The 14,062-nt window shown below is 40.8% G+C and overlaps 1 protein-coding gene across 14 annotated transcripts in view; it reads right to left on the bottom strand.

The window, feature by feature from the left end:
• ZNF770 (zinc finger protein 770) overlaps nucleotides 1-14,062 on the bottom strand; it is a 58,143-nt gene that overhangs the window by 2,806 nt on the left and 41,275 nt on the right. For 10 of the 14 annotated variants that reach the window (XM_047862623.1, XM_047862622.1, XM_047862617.1 and 7 more), the window contains one exon: nucleotides 1,319-4,909. In XM_047862623.1, the coding sequence (XP_047718579.1) occupies nucleotides 2,775-4,856 (2,082 nt within the window). In that variant the 5' untranslated portion in view covers nucleotides 4,857-4,909 and the 3' untranslated portion in view covers nucleotides 1,319-2,774. Of the gene's footprint in view, nucleotides 1-1,318; nucleotides 4,910-7,919; nucleotides 8,917-9,416; nucleotides 9,561-11,065; nucleotides 11,190-14,062 lie in introns of those variants that run through there. The other 4 variants (XM_047862627.1, XM_047862619.1, XM_047862628.1 and 1 more) reach the window with 4 other exon arrangements.

The raw sequence follows: 14,062 nt of genomic DNA, 5'->3' as shown, positions 1-14,062 counted from the left end.
ACAAAACAAGAAACAATAATTCCACTAACTCAGCCAATCAAACTACTTCAGGAAGTAATCATGTTATAGCCTGGAATCACCGAAACAAAAAATTTTAATAAATCTCCTTAAAGATATTTATAAAGTTTATTTTTTCAGAAAACCAAAGTGACTGATTCAACAATACCAACAGTTCTAGCATGCAGCAAATCATGTAACATCTAATGTTTAATCTTCTTATGGATGTATACAGTTTACTTTCATTCCTATAAAGTTTCCACAAGAAGCTTGCAATGATAAAGGTAAATAAGTATTTTGTTACAGGTACTTCAAATAGCACTACAGTACATCTTTGACAAAATTTGTACAATATTCCAACTTTCAATATGAAACAGCTTAAAAAGGCATGGGCCAAAAAAAAGTATAGTAGTTATCACTTAAGTAAAGAAAGTCTAACAATCATACAAGCACAACACTATTAGAACTCTCCCTGTTTGGGTTGGGAAAGGACTAAATGAGACATTTACTTCAAATAAAATTACATAAATAGTTTTGGAAAATCCCAAAATACATAACTTCAGACGAAAACCCCTTGAACCTATATTCTTGGAAAACAGGAACTAGTTATTCCTTGTTTTTATGCAATAGGTGTGTTCTTGAAAAGTTTTGTGTACAGGAAATTCTGTAAACCATCATGTTGCCTGCACTGGAGGAACATATCTGAAGGAAATCTAAGATAAATTATTCTTTAAAACATGACTCTCCTGCACATTTACACATCACTGAGCATTCTCTGTACTGTTGTTTTATCTCTGTGTATTAAACCCAAGGTTCTCAAAATGCATTTGGAAAAGAAGATACCAATGTCCCCTCCTCTCTCCTGCTACACAAAGACAATTTTTAGAGTATGACACAGAGCTTACAAAGAATGTTCATTTATCCATTCTCAATAGAGGGCTTGCCACTATATTTGTGATAGGACAAAGCCACCTGTTCTTTTAGAAAGCTAATGGTTACTTTCTTTAATTACTAAGAAATCTCATTCTTAAAGATTTTACTAAAAAATGGCAAATATGAAGGACAATTTGTGATTGTGTAAGTCTTTTATAGCTTAAGATTCAATATTTCCCAAATAATGACAGTGCTGTTTAGAAAAAGGATACCCTCGGGGCGCCTGGGTGGCGCAGTCGGTTAAGCGTCCGACTTCAGCCAGGTCACGATCTCGCGGTCTGTGAGTTCGAGCCCCGCGTCAGGCTCTGGGCTGATGGCTCAGAACCTGGAGCCTGTTTCAGATTCTGTGTCTCCCTCTCTCTCTGCCCCTCCCCTGTTCATGCTCTGTCTCTCTCTCTGTCCCAAAAATAAATAAACGTTGAAAAAAAAAAAAAAAAAAAAAAAAAAAAAGAAAGAAAAAGGATACCCTCAATTCTGCAAGCACTTTATTCCTATATGGGAATAATTACCTTACTTATCAAAACAATTTATGAATTATCAAAATAATGTTCTTTAGCATTAGACTCTTGCAAGAAACATAGACTTAAAAACTAGAACTAGACCTGGGGCATCTGGGTGGCTTAGCTGGTTAAGCCTCTGACTTTGGCTCAGGTCATGATCTCACGGTTCATAGTTTTGAGTCCTGCGTTGGGCTCTGTGCTGACAGCTCAGAACCTGGAGCCTGCTTCAGATTCTGTGTCTCCATCTCTCTCTCTGCCCCTCCCCCACTCATGCTCTCACTCTCTCTCAAAAATAAATAAACATTAAAAAAATTAAAAAGAAAATAAACTAGAACTAGACCTAGTCATTGCCATTTGATCAAACTTAACAGATTTACTTAAGTCATATGACCACCCAATGCATGAGGCATTAAAACAAAGTTTTACTGAAGTAAATCAAAGTCTTAGGGAGATGCAGATCTAGAGGGGAGTCTTAAGTCTATAGCTACTGCTGTCAATCACCAAGTAAATAGATGAATTGCATTTATTCCTCTGAAAAGATAACACTGCATACAGAACATCAAAGAGATTATGGCACTTGGACAATATTCCTGGTAAGTAAACATGGTAAATGTATACAGTGCCATACTAACTTCTCTCCTACTTTTAAATTTGGGAAAAACAGCAAGCTGGGCAAAAAACCAATTCTAATCACTTGTGGAAAAGGAGGTGAAGCTACCAGAATCCTAAGAATAGCTTGCAAAAGACCAATGAAAATAATACTGTGATTTTCTCATCCATCTTCACTTTTACTGCTTTTGTATTTTTTACTTACAAGAGAAAAAAATTTTGCAATGGAATTTGAGCCATAGGTGGACAAAATTATGCTTTCGTGTGAAATATAAAACAAGTAAAATGTAGTGGGGCTATTTGCTGCAGCTAAAAACCAATTTTTACCTCTCAGTCTTAAGGAGATGGCATGCCTTAAGGAATAAGTCCTTTAAAAAAAAAATGAATGAACTGAGTTATTGTACCACATATTGGATTTATATTTTCAGTACAGCCAAAGTATATATTAAAATAAAATAAATGCTTACTGTGTGGCATCAAACCATGTTCTTCCCTCTAAATTTAATTTGGCTGTTCCTAAAACATCCTATTAATTTTCTATGTACTGTATCTTGCTTCCTACTATGCAGAACAAGCAACTGCCTATGAAATCACCCAACCTAGTGAAGGCCTTTTGGTAAAAATACATTTTAAATGATACAAACTTTGAGACCAAGATTATCAGAGACTACGATTGTGTTACTGGTTCTGTCAGTTACATAACTGACTTTGAGAACCACTTTCTCTTGTGGTTAGTCACTCCTTAAAGTGAGTAAGTTGATGTCTCTTCCAATGAGGAGCCTGTCTGAATGTTTTGCCACAGACTGAGCATTCAAATGGCTTCTGCCCTGCGTGAATTAGATAGTGTCTTTCCAGTTTAGATGGAGATCTAAAACTCTTGGAACAAACGCTGCATTGGTAGAGAAGGCCATCATTCCTCTCCGCCCGCCCTGAATAACCACAACAGTGACCGTGATGGCTCTGCTCTGACTGCAAAAGTACACTGGAGTGATAGGGCTGCCTGTTCCTATAGGGGGGACTAAGAATGAAATCCTCCGATTCTGCCTTAACTTTTATTTCTGATATTTGATCTGACTCTGAGGCCTCATATTTTTGGAAACCGGGAGTCTGACATTGTTGGGAAGCATTATAGTTAACATTATCACCTGGATGAATGAGAAGTTGGTTCAAATTTTCAAATTCTACTTGGCAAAGAGATCGTCTATAAGGAATCTTATCAATATGAGTTAATTTGTGTCTTTTTAAATGAGCTGACTGTCTAAAAGATTTCCCACAAACATTACAGCCAAAAGGCCTCTGTCCAGTATGAATTAAATAGTGTCTTTGTAGTTTGGATATAGAAGGGAACACTTTCTCACATTTGTCACAAGGACACATCTTATGTCCAGTATGTAGGTTTTCACTTGGAACTGAAAAACCACACTGAAGCACTTCACAGTTATTAAAGAATTCCTCACCTGATGAACCGTAGATAGATACGTCTTTATTATTCGCTGAATTATCTATAGTTAACATGTTTTCTGTCGTAAGGATACCTTTCAAGTTTTTACCCACATTTTGGTTCTGGAAGTGTTTTTGCCAAGAAAATGGCAAAGTCAATGTTTTCTTCTTTTTATTGCCAACTGTCTTGTATGTTCCATGCTTGCCAAGAGGGCCCATAAATGTTCTCTGGGTTTGTTCAGGGCTCTGCTCACTGGAAATAAGATCACAATTTTCCAAGAAATTGTTTTTAAATACTTTTTTCTCAGATCGAAGATTATCTAATTTCTTACCCCCAGCACGTTTAAGTTTAGCCAAGATTTTTTTAACAACGGTTTTATAGTTGTAGCTTCTTTTGAGCCTGCTTGGCATTTTGCCACCTCTGGCAGGAAAACACTTATGTCCATTGAGAATCTGCTCTGATTCAAAACACTCTTCACACTCTGGACACTGAAAAGGGACGATATAAATAGAGTGGACATCAAGTGGATTATTCTCCTCAGATTCACCTAAATCACCATTTTCCAAACTATCCTGCTTTGCATTTAATTTATTAGGCAGCGGGCATGATTCTGGACTCTTCACCTTTAATGAAAGAGTCTGAAAGGTCTTATTCCTGGTATGGATTTGTTTATGCTTCAGAAGTTTGCTTTGAATCTTAAATCCTTTTTGACAAAAACAACATTGAAAAGGTCTTTCTTCTGAATGCGTGAGTTGATGAATTTTTAAATGAGTTGACTGTCGGAAAGACTTACTGCACAGGACACACTTAAAAGGCCTCTGACCAGTATGAATAAGTGCATGCCTATCAAGTTTTGATTGTGATGGAAACATCTTGCCGCAGATGGTACATGCATGAATATTCTTTCTTTTCTTTGTAGGGCTGTATGCAGGATCAGATTTAGAACACGGGTGTAATGCCCATCTTTCCTCTGTGGTAAAAGTATGATACATCCCATATACCGGCTTTTCTTGCTTGGCCTCCAGCAATCTTCTGACCTGTTTAACGTCATTCTGGTAGGTTTCATTGTGAAGTTGTTGGTGCTTCACAAACGTCTTCAGATTTTTAAAGTGGCGTTGACAAATGCTACATTTAAAAGGCAGATTATGAGTTAGTTGATGTCTCTCCAGATGAACCAGTTGTCTAAAAGTTTTATGACACACATCACATTCAAATGGCTTTTGACCAGTATGAATGAGATAATGCCTAGCTAATTTTGATGGCGTTTCAAAGTGCTTGAAGCAAATATTGCAAATATATGGCCTGTTTCTAGGTAGTTTGTTGGCTACTACACACTGTTGAATCTTTAGCATTTTTAAATTGTTTTCAGCCATCATATTCTTCAGTGATATACTCTGATGAACTCCATGTTCTTAAACTCCACAGATGTCTAAAAATTAAAAATAAAAATGTATTAATTTAAAATTTATTCATATGAAAAGAAATAATTTGTCTTTTGGCTAAAGATATTAAGGGTAGAGAGGAACCTGGACTTTTTCTATGTTTATAAGTAAGTTAATAACTATTTTAGATGAATACTTTAGAATCATAAAACTAACTTCATACATAGAAATGATGAGTCTTTAAATTAAAGAAATCTCTAGGGGTGTCTAGCTGACCTAGGAGATAGAGCATAGGACTCTTGATCTCAGGGTTGTGAGTTCAACACCCAAGTTGGGTATAGAGTTTACTTAAAAAAAATAAAATTAGGGGCACCCGGGTGGTTCAGTTGGTTCAGCGTCTGACTTCGACTCAGGTCATAATCTTGCAGTTCCTAAGTTTAAGCCCCACAATGGGCTTTCTGCTGTCAGCACAGAGCCCACTTTGGATCCCATCTCCCTCTCTCTGCCCCTCCTCCACCTCACTCATGCTCTCTCTCTGTCAAAAATAAATAAACATTAAGAGAGGGAAATTAAAAAAATAAATTAAAAAATAAATATCTAAAAATCAATATAATTTAAAGTTAGATTTCTAATTGAGATAATGCATTAAAAGGGGACTGAAATGAATTTCTTAACATTAAATAGACCTTTTAATTCCAATTTTCCTAGTTCTCTAGTAAGTAGCTTTGTCAGTGTTTTGTCATTAAAAAAAATTAATCTAGACAGGTAAGAAGTGTAACAATTAAAATATAATACTAAAAATAAGATGTATTTGCATTTAATTATAGCATACCATGGGCACAATCTGAGAAGGCAATGTTTCAGATACCAAAGTTGGATTTCTTAGCCACCTCATTAACAGTATTTTTTTATTTTTATTTTTATATATAGAGAGTGTGAACGGGGCAAAGGGGCAGAGGGAGAGAGAGACAGAATCCCAAGTAGGCTCCATGCTCAGCTCAGAGCCTGATGCAGGGCTTGATCCCATGACCCTGGGATCAACGCCTGAGCCTAAATGGAGTCAGCTGCTCAACTGACTGAGTCATCCAGGGGCCCATAACAGTATTTACTTTTAATTACTTCTTTGGACCAACAAAGACAACATGGACAGCTGGGAGAAAATGGCCCAGATAACTGGGGTTCTAGTCCTAGATTTGTCACCATATGATCTCAGTGGCAGAAAGAAAGAAATACAGATTCTTCATCTCTAAAATGGGGAAAATGCCTCCTGGCCTGCCTACCATATCAAGTTGTGAGAATCATGGAGATAATGCATCTGAATGTGCTGGAAAACTGTGAAGCAATACACAAATGTAAGGTATTACTTAGCTCAACACTAATCAAATTTTAAAGCTTTATCCTTGTCTGCATAATTTTTTAGGGTTTCTACCTAAGAAATAAATACATTAACTAAATTTGTAGTTATGTCTTCTTTGCATTTTGTTGTTCAGCTCTCAAAAGACAAGTACAAAAGCAATGAGGCAAATTGGCTACTTCTATATTTATCAATGGCTAAGTAATTTGAAAGTTGAGTGTGGTTCACTTTTCAGACAATATAATAAAAGGATCATTTTGGTCTTGAAGTTAATATGAAGATAAAAATGCTTTCTCCAATATCCCCCTATAGGACACATGCAAAAGTTTACCAGGTATTTTCACAAAAACCTATCTTCCCTTTTATCAGAAACCAATTTTCTTCTAATCCTTTTACTACCTTAAATAAGGGGATCAGATTTAAAAAAAAAAAAAACAAAAACAAAAACAAAAAAAAAACTCCTCTAGCTTTCTCATCTAATGTATTTTCTCCTTGAGATCAGAAAGTTGATCAATCTACCAGAAACTCCGCGTTCTTCTTTCTGTCAGCTGATCTGGCGAATATTCAACATATATGCTATTTGCTATTAACTGCCTTCTCCTGGAAGACACCTTAAACACAAAGGCACAAACACACCCACTGTGGTTCTCTTCAGCAATGTGAATTAGAAACATGGAAAAATTCATTTACTGAGCAAGTATCTTCTACCAGTTGCTTTATCTCTGTTTTTCAAAGTGTACATCACTACCCGCTAATGGATTATGAAATCAATATAGTGGGTTATGATCAGCAATTTTGTTTAATAAAAAGTAGAATATATCAGATTGTATTACAAATAAAGATAAATACGGTTTTGTGAAACTTCTGTATAAAGATTAAGAAAGTTTGTGAAAGCTGTTCCTGGTATTATCTCTTCAGACAACACTAGACAGAGGAACCCACAACAAATCAATTACTTTATTCAAAGTAACCAAATAATCTATTAGGTAAGATTGGGGCCCACAGGATGAGACAGGATTACTAAGGAAAGCAACAGTATCTGATTTTCTTCACTTGGCCCATATAACCCCCCAAATTTATCAAAACATTTAATTAGAGGCCAAATGGAATATGCCACACTAGTCTATGCAAAATAAAAGACTCTGACTACAAGCCACTATATTAATTTACAAAATGTACTATATAACGCAGATATCCATGTTAGCGACAATCAGCTGTTGGTGCTATTAATATGCACTTTCACTACACGGAGTTACTGGTGAACAACCTCCAAATCCCTAAACATGCTAACACAGCAACAGTTTGGGGTATTAAAATTAAGTCATGAATCCAGTAAATTGCCAAGAACTTGGCAATTTATTTCATTCCTGTCGAGCTATCAGGTGTCAAGGTGGTCAATTAGGACAATGAACCAAAATGAAAGTAATAATCAAGCCTTTATTCACTTACTGCCACAGTGCAAGCAAAAGGCAAAACAAGTACTGGTTCCCCAGGGTGCATTAAACAGAACTACACTAGGTGAGGATCAGATGGATGCAGTGCACACAATCATCTCTCTGCAGAGGAGGCCAGAACAAAAAGGCTTCTGCCTCCTCATGGATCTGTGGGCCAGGAGAAGACGAAGGAAGGGAAGACGAAGGAGTGGAAAGGTCCTGAGTCAAAATGGAGAAAAGTACCTCAAGCAAGTCCCTCCCCCTACCTACCCAAAGAGGTCTTGGTGGGCACGGAGGCACCTGGGAAATACTTCAGCCAAGATCTTCAGAATGGAGGTACCTGAGCCAACAATGCAATCTAGTATAAGCCTGGGTAGCAGGAGGGAAGGAATGAGTCCTTGACTGCAACTCCCCCCCAGAAACTGGCCATGCACAAGTCTGGTGTGAAGAGGGCAGTTTCCTCCGGAAGGCCAGCCAGCCAAAACCATGCAATTGTCTACAGTCGGGCCTGAAAGATCACACAAAGGATTCTGGCCTACAGCCGACCTCCTCAATTCCTACTGTATAGTTTTCCTCTTTAATAGTTTCCATGGAATACTCTTGAAAAAATCCCACACTTGCATCACATACAACAACCACCTCCGATTCTAACAGGGTTCCTATGCCAGAAAGTGTCTATGGCTGATCACCTACCACTAGCACTAAAACTGTATTCTGTTGTCACTTGCCTTCACACCATGTGGGAAAGCACTTACTGGGAGCCCTGTACTGTTGGAACCATTGGTGGCAACCAGTGATCTCATCTGCTATTTATAAGCCATAGCTTCGGGATCCCCAATGCTCCAAGTGCAGTACCCTATGTACTTACACAGGGTGCATATTAATTTGATAAAGCTCCAAATCCCACTTCAACTGATTCTCTGTGCTCTCAATTGATATTTTTGTTGTTGGTAATCCCAAAGAAGAAACAAACAAACAAACAAAACCAAGCCAACACCATGTTCTTTTTCCTATGTTAAATTGGAAATTAAAAAAAAGTAAACCTCAAAGGTTCAACCTGAAGATTATTCTGACAACTGCAAGACAACACTCTATTGGAAGACTGTAAAAACCGATTTATAAAATTCCAAGACGCTTCCCGGCTGAAAGCCTGTTGGTTTTTTACCCTTACCTAACACCATCAAAGCGAAATAAGGATCTCACAAAAAGCAAGTGAACAAAAAAAGACCGGAGAGAAACTTGGATCACTTCCAGCTGGGGAATAATCTCTGGCGACATTGATCACAACCTTTCCTCCTTTGTGGCCGCTTCTGCCCCACTTCCCCTGGCCCACTCTCGTGGCCTTGAACCCTCACCTCTCGTCCCAGAGGGGCTGAAATGGACAGAGGGCCCTGACATCTGGCCGTCGCCCTAATCTTCCACAACCAATAAGCACCTAGGGGGTCCAGCCGAATCCAGAGACTGCAAAATCCCACACTAGGAAAGGAAGGGTGAAAACTGCTTTGGCCGCAGCCAGGGGAAAAATGCCACAGGCGACTCGACCCACAGCAGGGGAGAAGCATCCTTTCTGCGCCTTCCTCTAGGAGACAGACTGCCTTCCCCCACGAGACGCAGTCGGGAGGCGGGGAAGTGGAAAAGGAAAGGGGGCTGAGGTCTTGGCGCCCCCGCTATGGGTCCCCGGACACCTTGGAGGGATCGAGGCAGGCCCGACCCTTCCCGAGGATCGCTCCACCTCATACACGGACTTATCAAGTCCTCCTCACGCACCTGGAGCTGGCACGGACCGGGTAGACGCGCATCTCAGGGCCCAGACGCCGCGAAGGCTACGGGCGCACGTCCGCAGGGCTGGCGCGGCGACGGGCTGAGCGCGCAGGCGCGGCGCTCGGGAGCGCCCAGGGACGCGGTCCGGCTGGAAACCGGCTCCCCCCACCCCAGGGCCGCCCTTCCTTAGGCGTGGTCTGCCAGGGGGCTGGGTGGTGGTGGGTGGGGGCTCCAGAGGTGGGTCCCTACCCCCAGCGCCGCCCACGCCGCAGTGCACTCGCGGGCGGAAGAGAATAGACAAGTGGAGGAGGGCGTTTGTTGAGATGGCTCTGACAATTCGAGGAGATGGATGTAAAGTGCTCAACATAGTGCCTAGAGCGTAGTAAGCCCTTAAATAGCTTTATCATGTATTACTTTTTATATTAAACACAACTTTATAAAGTGATAGGATCTCATTTTAAAAATGAGCAAAATGAGGCTGAGGCGATAAGAAACACACCATGTCACACAGCTGATTGATGGTAGAGATGGAATTTGAACACAGGTAGGCTAGTAGTACTAGACCTGCACTTTTAATTCACTACTTCTTCCCAAATTATAGATCATCTCTGTATTGTATGTGGACACAAGTAAGGGTTAAATGTTGTAGTTAAGTTACAGACTTGGGTGGCACATTATTATTGAATAAGATGTTTAAGATGTGAATAAGATCTACCCGAAATTTTAAGTACAAAAGACATTGGAAAATTATTGTGGATTTTTGCAGGTTCAGACTGTAACTGTCTCAGCTTCAGAGTTGAGGTCATGAGGACAGGTAACAAGCACATTTTCTTTCAACTGTTTGTAACTTCCTGCATTACTTTTCAAGGACCACTGACAACAAAAATGGTTATTTCTAATGTCGATATACGTTCCTCTATTTAAAAAGGAAAAAGTTGGGCCAGTGAAAAGTGTCTATTTTCCATGTGGTAACATGAGGAAATGGCTAATAGAAAATAAGCTTTTTCTTTTTATATAGCAACCTTGGAGGAGTCACATTTGGAAATGGTTGAAGCCCTTACTTTCAACAGAAGCAGAGACAGAGAGAGGAGGGGAAGACCTTTAGGTGTCCTAAGTACTAACCCCAGTATGGGGACTGTATGTGTTCAGATAACCCTTGGGGACTTGCTCCATTCTGCAGCTTCTCCTGGAAGTTCAGCTGACTAAACCATGCAAACAATTGCATCCATCACCAGCCACATAAATCCTCAGGAAAGATATGCAGACTGTGAGAGAATATTACGTGAGATTTGGAACCAATGGAGGATGCATTGCCTGCAAAATACATAGGCCTTTGCACCAAGAGCCTGAATTTGGAGTGTGGAACACAGATGAGACATGAATAAGCAATTCTCCAAGGCCACATACCCTACATCATAACTTTTCCCCCATTCACTCTGAAAGCCATCTCAGGAGCCTTCTGGGGGAAAAGGAGAAGCTATCACAAATAGGTCATCAGAAAGATTTCACTGATTAGGTAAGATTTGAATGGGGACTCAGCAATGGGTACAATATGGATAAACAGAAACTGTAAGGGCAGGATAGAACATTGTAGGGAGGGATGGTAGTAGTGACAAGGAAAAATGGCAAGACATACCTTTGAGTTAGTATCTTACCTCTGCAACTTACTAGTATATGTCCTCAAAAGTTACTTAACCTTGGGGCACCAGGGTGGCTCAGTTGGTTGAGCATCTGACTTTGGCTCAGGTCATGATCTCAGGGTCCTTGAGTTCGAGCCCCACGTTAGGCTCACTGCTGTCAGCACAGAGCCTACTTCAGATCCTCTGTCCCCCCCCCCCCCCGCCCTTATGCTCGCACTCTCACTCTGAAAAATAAATAAAAAACATTTTTTAAAAAAGTTATTTTACCTTTCTGAATCTCAGTTCCCTCATCTGTAAAATGGGGATATAATTAATCATTCATTGGCATATGAATGAATCAATCAACCAATGACATATCCTGTACACAGTGCGAAAGATTCATTTCTTAGTATATGAAGTCCTTGACGTCAATGTAGTTTTCAGCTTAGAACAACGTACAAGGAAGTACAATGTGATAAGAGAAGATATGTAGAGGGCAGGAGGGAGGAGAAGGAATGTCTAAAGCTATCTGGGGCTTCAGGTGGAGACTGTCTTTGAGCTGAGGCTTTTTTTGTTTTTATTTATTTTTTAATGTTTATTTTTGAGACAGAGAGAGAGACAGAGTGTGAGCAGGGAAGAGGCAGAGAGAGAGGGAGACACAGAATCCGAAGCAGGCTCCAGGCTCTGAGCTGTCAGCACAGAGCCCCACATGGGGCTCTAACTCACCCAACTGCGAGATGAAGACCTGAGCTGAAGTAGGGACACTTAACCAAATGAGCCACCCAGACTCTCCTGGATTCTACAAACTTTTAATTAATCATTGTCTACATTCCAGCTGTCATTCCTCTATTTCAGGGAATATGAAAACCCTTTTTTTTCTGCATTACCCCCAAATGTCTTTATTTCTTGTGGTACGTGACACTCACTGAGGGTCCTAAGAGGCGGTCCCCAGTTCAGATCTATGAGAGACCCTGACTCAGTAGAAGTAGCAGTCATAGAAGGAATCTTTCATCAGCCCTGTACTGAGTTGCATTGTGTCCCCTCAAAAAGATGTGTTCAAGTCCTAAGCCCAAGAACCTGAAAATGTGACTTTATTTGGAAATAGGGTCTTTGCAGATAGAATTAAGGATTTTGATAGTAAGTGATCCTTGGTTTGAGGTAAGCCCTAAATCCAATGATGATTTGCCTTATAAAAAGAGGAGGGGCACCTGGGTGGCTCAGTCGGTTGAGTGTCCAACTTCAGCTCAGGTCAGGATCTCACGGTTCATGAGTTCAAGCCCCACATCCATCTCCCTGGCACTGTCAGCATAGAGCCCGCTTCAGATCCTCTGTCCCTCTCTGCCCATCTCCCACTTGCGCTTTCTCAAAAATAAATAAAACATTTTAAAAAAGAAAAAAGAAAAGGACACAGAGACACACACAGACACGCAGAGGAGAAGGCCATGTGAATAATGAGGTTTTGGGGTAATAGTGGGTGGGGTTCGTGGGGTCCAGAGCTGACGGCCAAGAAAGAATTCTTGAAGACGTCTTTGGTGCAAAAAGATGACTTTATTAAGGCATGGGGACAGGACCCATGGGGACAAAGAACTGCCCTGGAATCCTGTGGAGAGACTGGTTATATATTTGGGAGTTGGGGGAGGTAAAGTCCAGGGGAAGTTTCTAGTGAGATTTTCATATGTTAAAGAAGACTCCCAGGATAGTGGAGGACTAGCTATTGTCAAGCTAAGGTGGTTTTCCACCTAGCAAAGCATTAGCATTGAGACAGTAGGGAGTTCCTGGAGAAAGTTTTACTCTGCCAGCCTCAAGTATTTGTCAATGGGCTGCAGGTTATAAGGAAATTTAGTTCTATCTGCCATTTCCTTCTGCCTGTGTTTCCCACAACACTATGGAGGGGTGATGTTGGGGCTCTAGGAAACCGAGCTTGATAAGACTGCCTTTTTCTTGTAATTTGCTAAGATTTTTGTAAACTGATGGAGACTCAGGTCCTTTAGTTTTTCCCCTTTCCTTTGATCTGGGGTAGCCAGAAGAACCAGAGGAATATCACACATATCCCACCTGGGGGTGGGGGTGGGGTGTTGGGGGGGTGGTTTAAGGCCTGTCAGCTTGCCTTATGCTCCCTTATCATGGAGACAAGAAGCTGGAGTGACACAGTCAGAGGCCAAGGAGCCTCCAGGCTACTACAAGCTAGGAGGGGCAAAGAAGCATTCACCCCCAGATCCCCAGAGGGACCTTGGACCTGCCAAAACCTTGATTTCAGTCTTCTAGCCTGCAGAACGTGAGAATAGATTTCTGTTGTAAACCATGCATTTTGTGGCCCTTTGTTACGGCCATATGAATGATGAGGCTTTTGGGGTGATCGTGGAGTTCATGGGGCCTGGAGCCCTGAAAACTGATGTAAGTCCAAATATTTTTATTTATTCCCTTGACATTTATTGAGCACACTTATGTGCCAGGCAGAGAAACAAGACAGGCAAACTCCTTGCTCTTACGCACAGCCTACATTCTGATAGTGATGGTGATGGGAAAGATAGGAAATAAACGATAAATAAACAAGATAATTTCTAATGGATAAAAGGATTATTGGCACAAAGAGAAAATTGAGGTGTCTGAGTGATGAGGGAGTGTGGGGCAAGCTGAGGGCAAAATACAGGCTGGCACCCCACCCCCACCCCGGGTGGAATATGTATGATATTCCTCGGACACCCCTGGCTACCCAAGAACAAAGGAAAGGGGTTTAAGTGCTTGCCATGATGATGTGGGAAACTAAGGCAAATGGAAAGTTAAATTCTCTTACAGCCTACAGCCCATTGACAAGTCCTTGAGAATGGCAGAGTGACCTCCCTCTAGGAGCTCAGCTGCCTCGATGATGACACTTTGCTAAGGGCAACAGAGAACCTTAGCTTAACATTATCCCAACCTTGAGGATCCTGTAAGTCTACTCCCTTTATCTCAACTGCCCCAAGATATATGCTGACAGTCATACTCCATGCTTATGCCCCCCCCCCCCGTATATATCTGAAGGGTCTCATGACT

Source organism: Prionailurus viverrinus, chromosome B3 (genome assembly GCF_022837055.1).
Source record: "Prionailurus viverrinus isolate Anna chromosome B3, UM_Priviv_1.0, whole genome shotgun sequence".
In the NCBI taxonomy this organism is placed as follows: domain Eukaryota; kingdom Metazoa; phylum Chordata; class Mammalia; order Carnivora; family Felidae; genus Prionailurus; species Prionailurus viverrinus.
The sequence above is the reverse complement of the archived record's forward strand: the minus strand, read 5'-3'. Positions and strand labels throughout refer to the sequence as shown.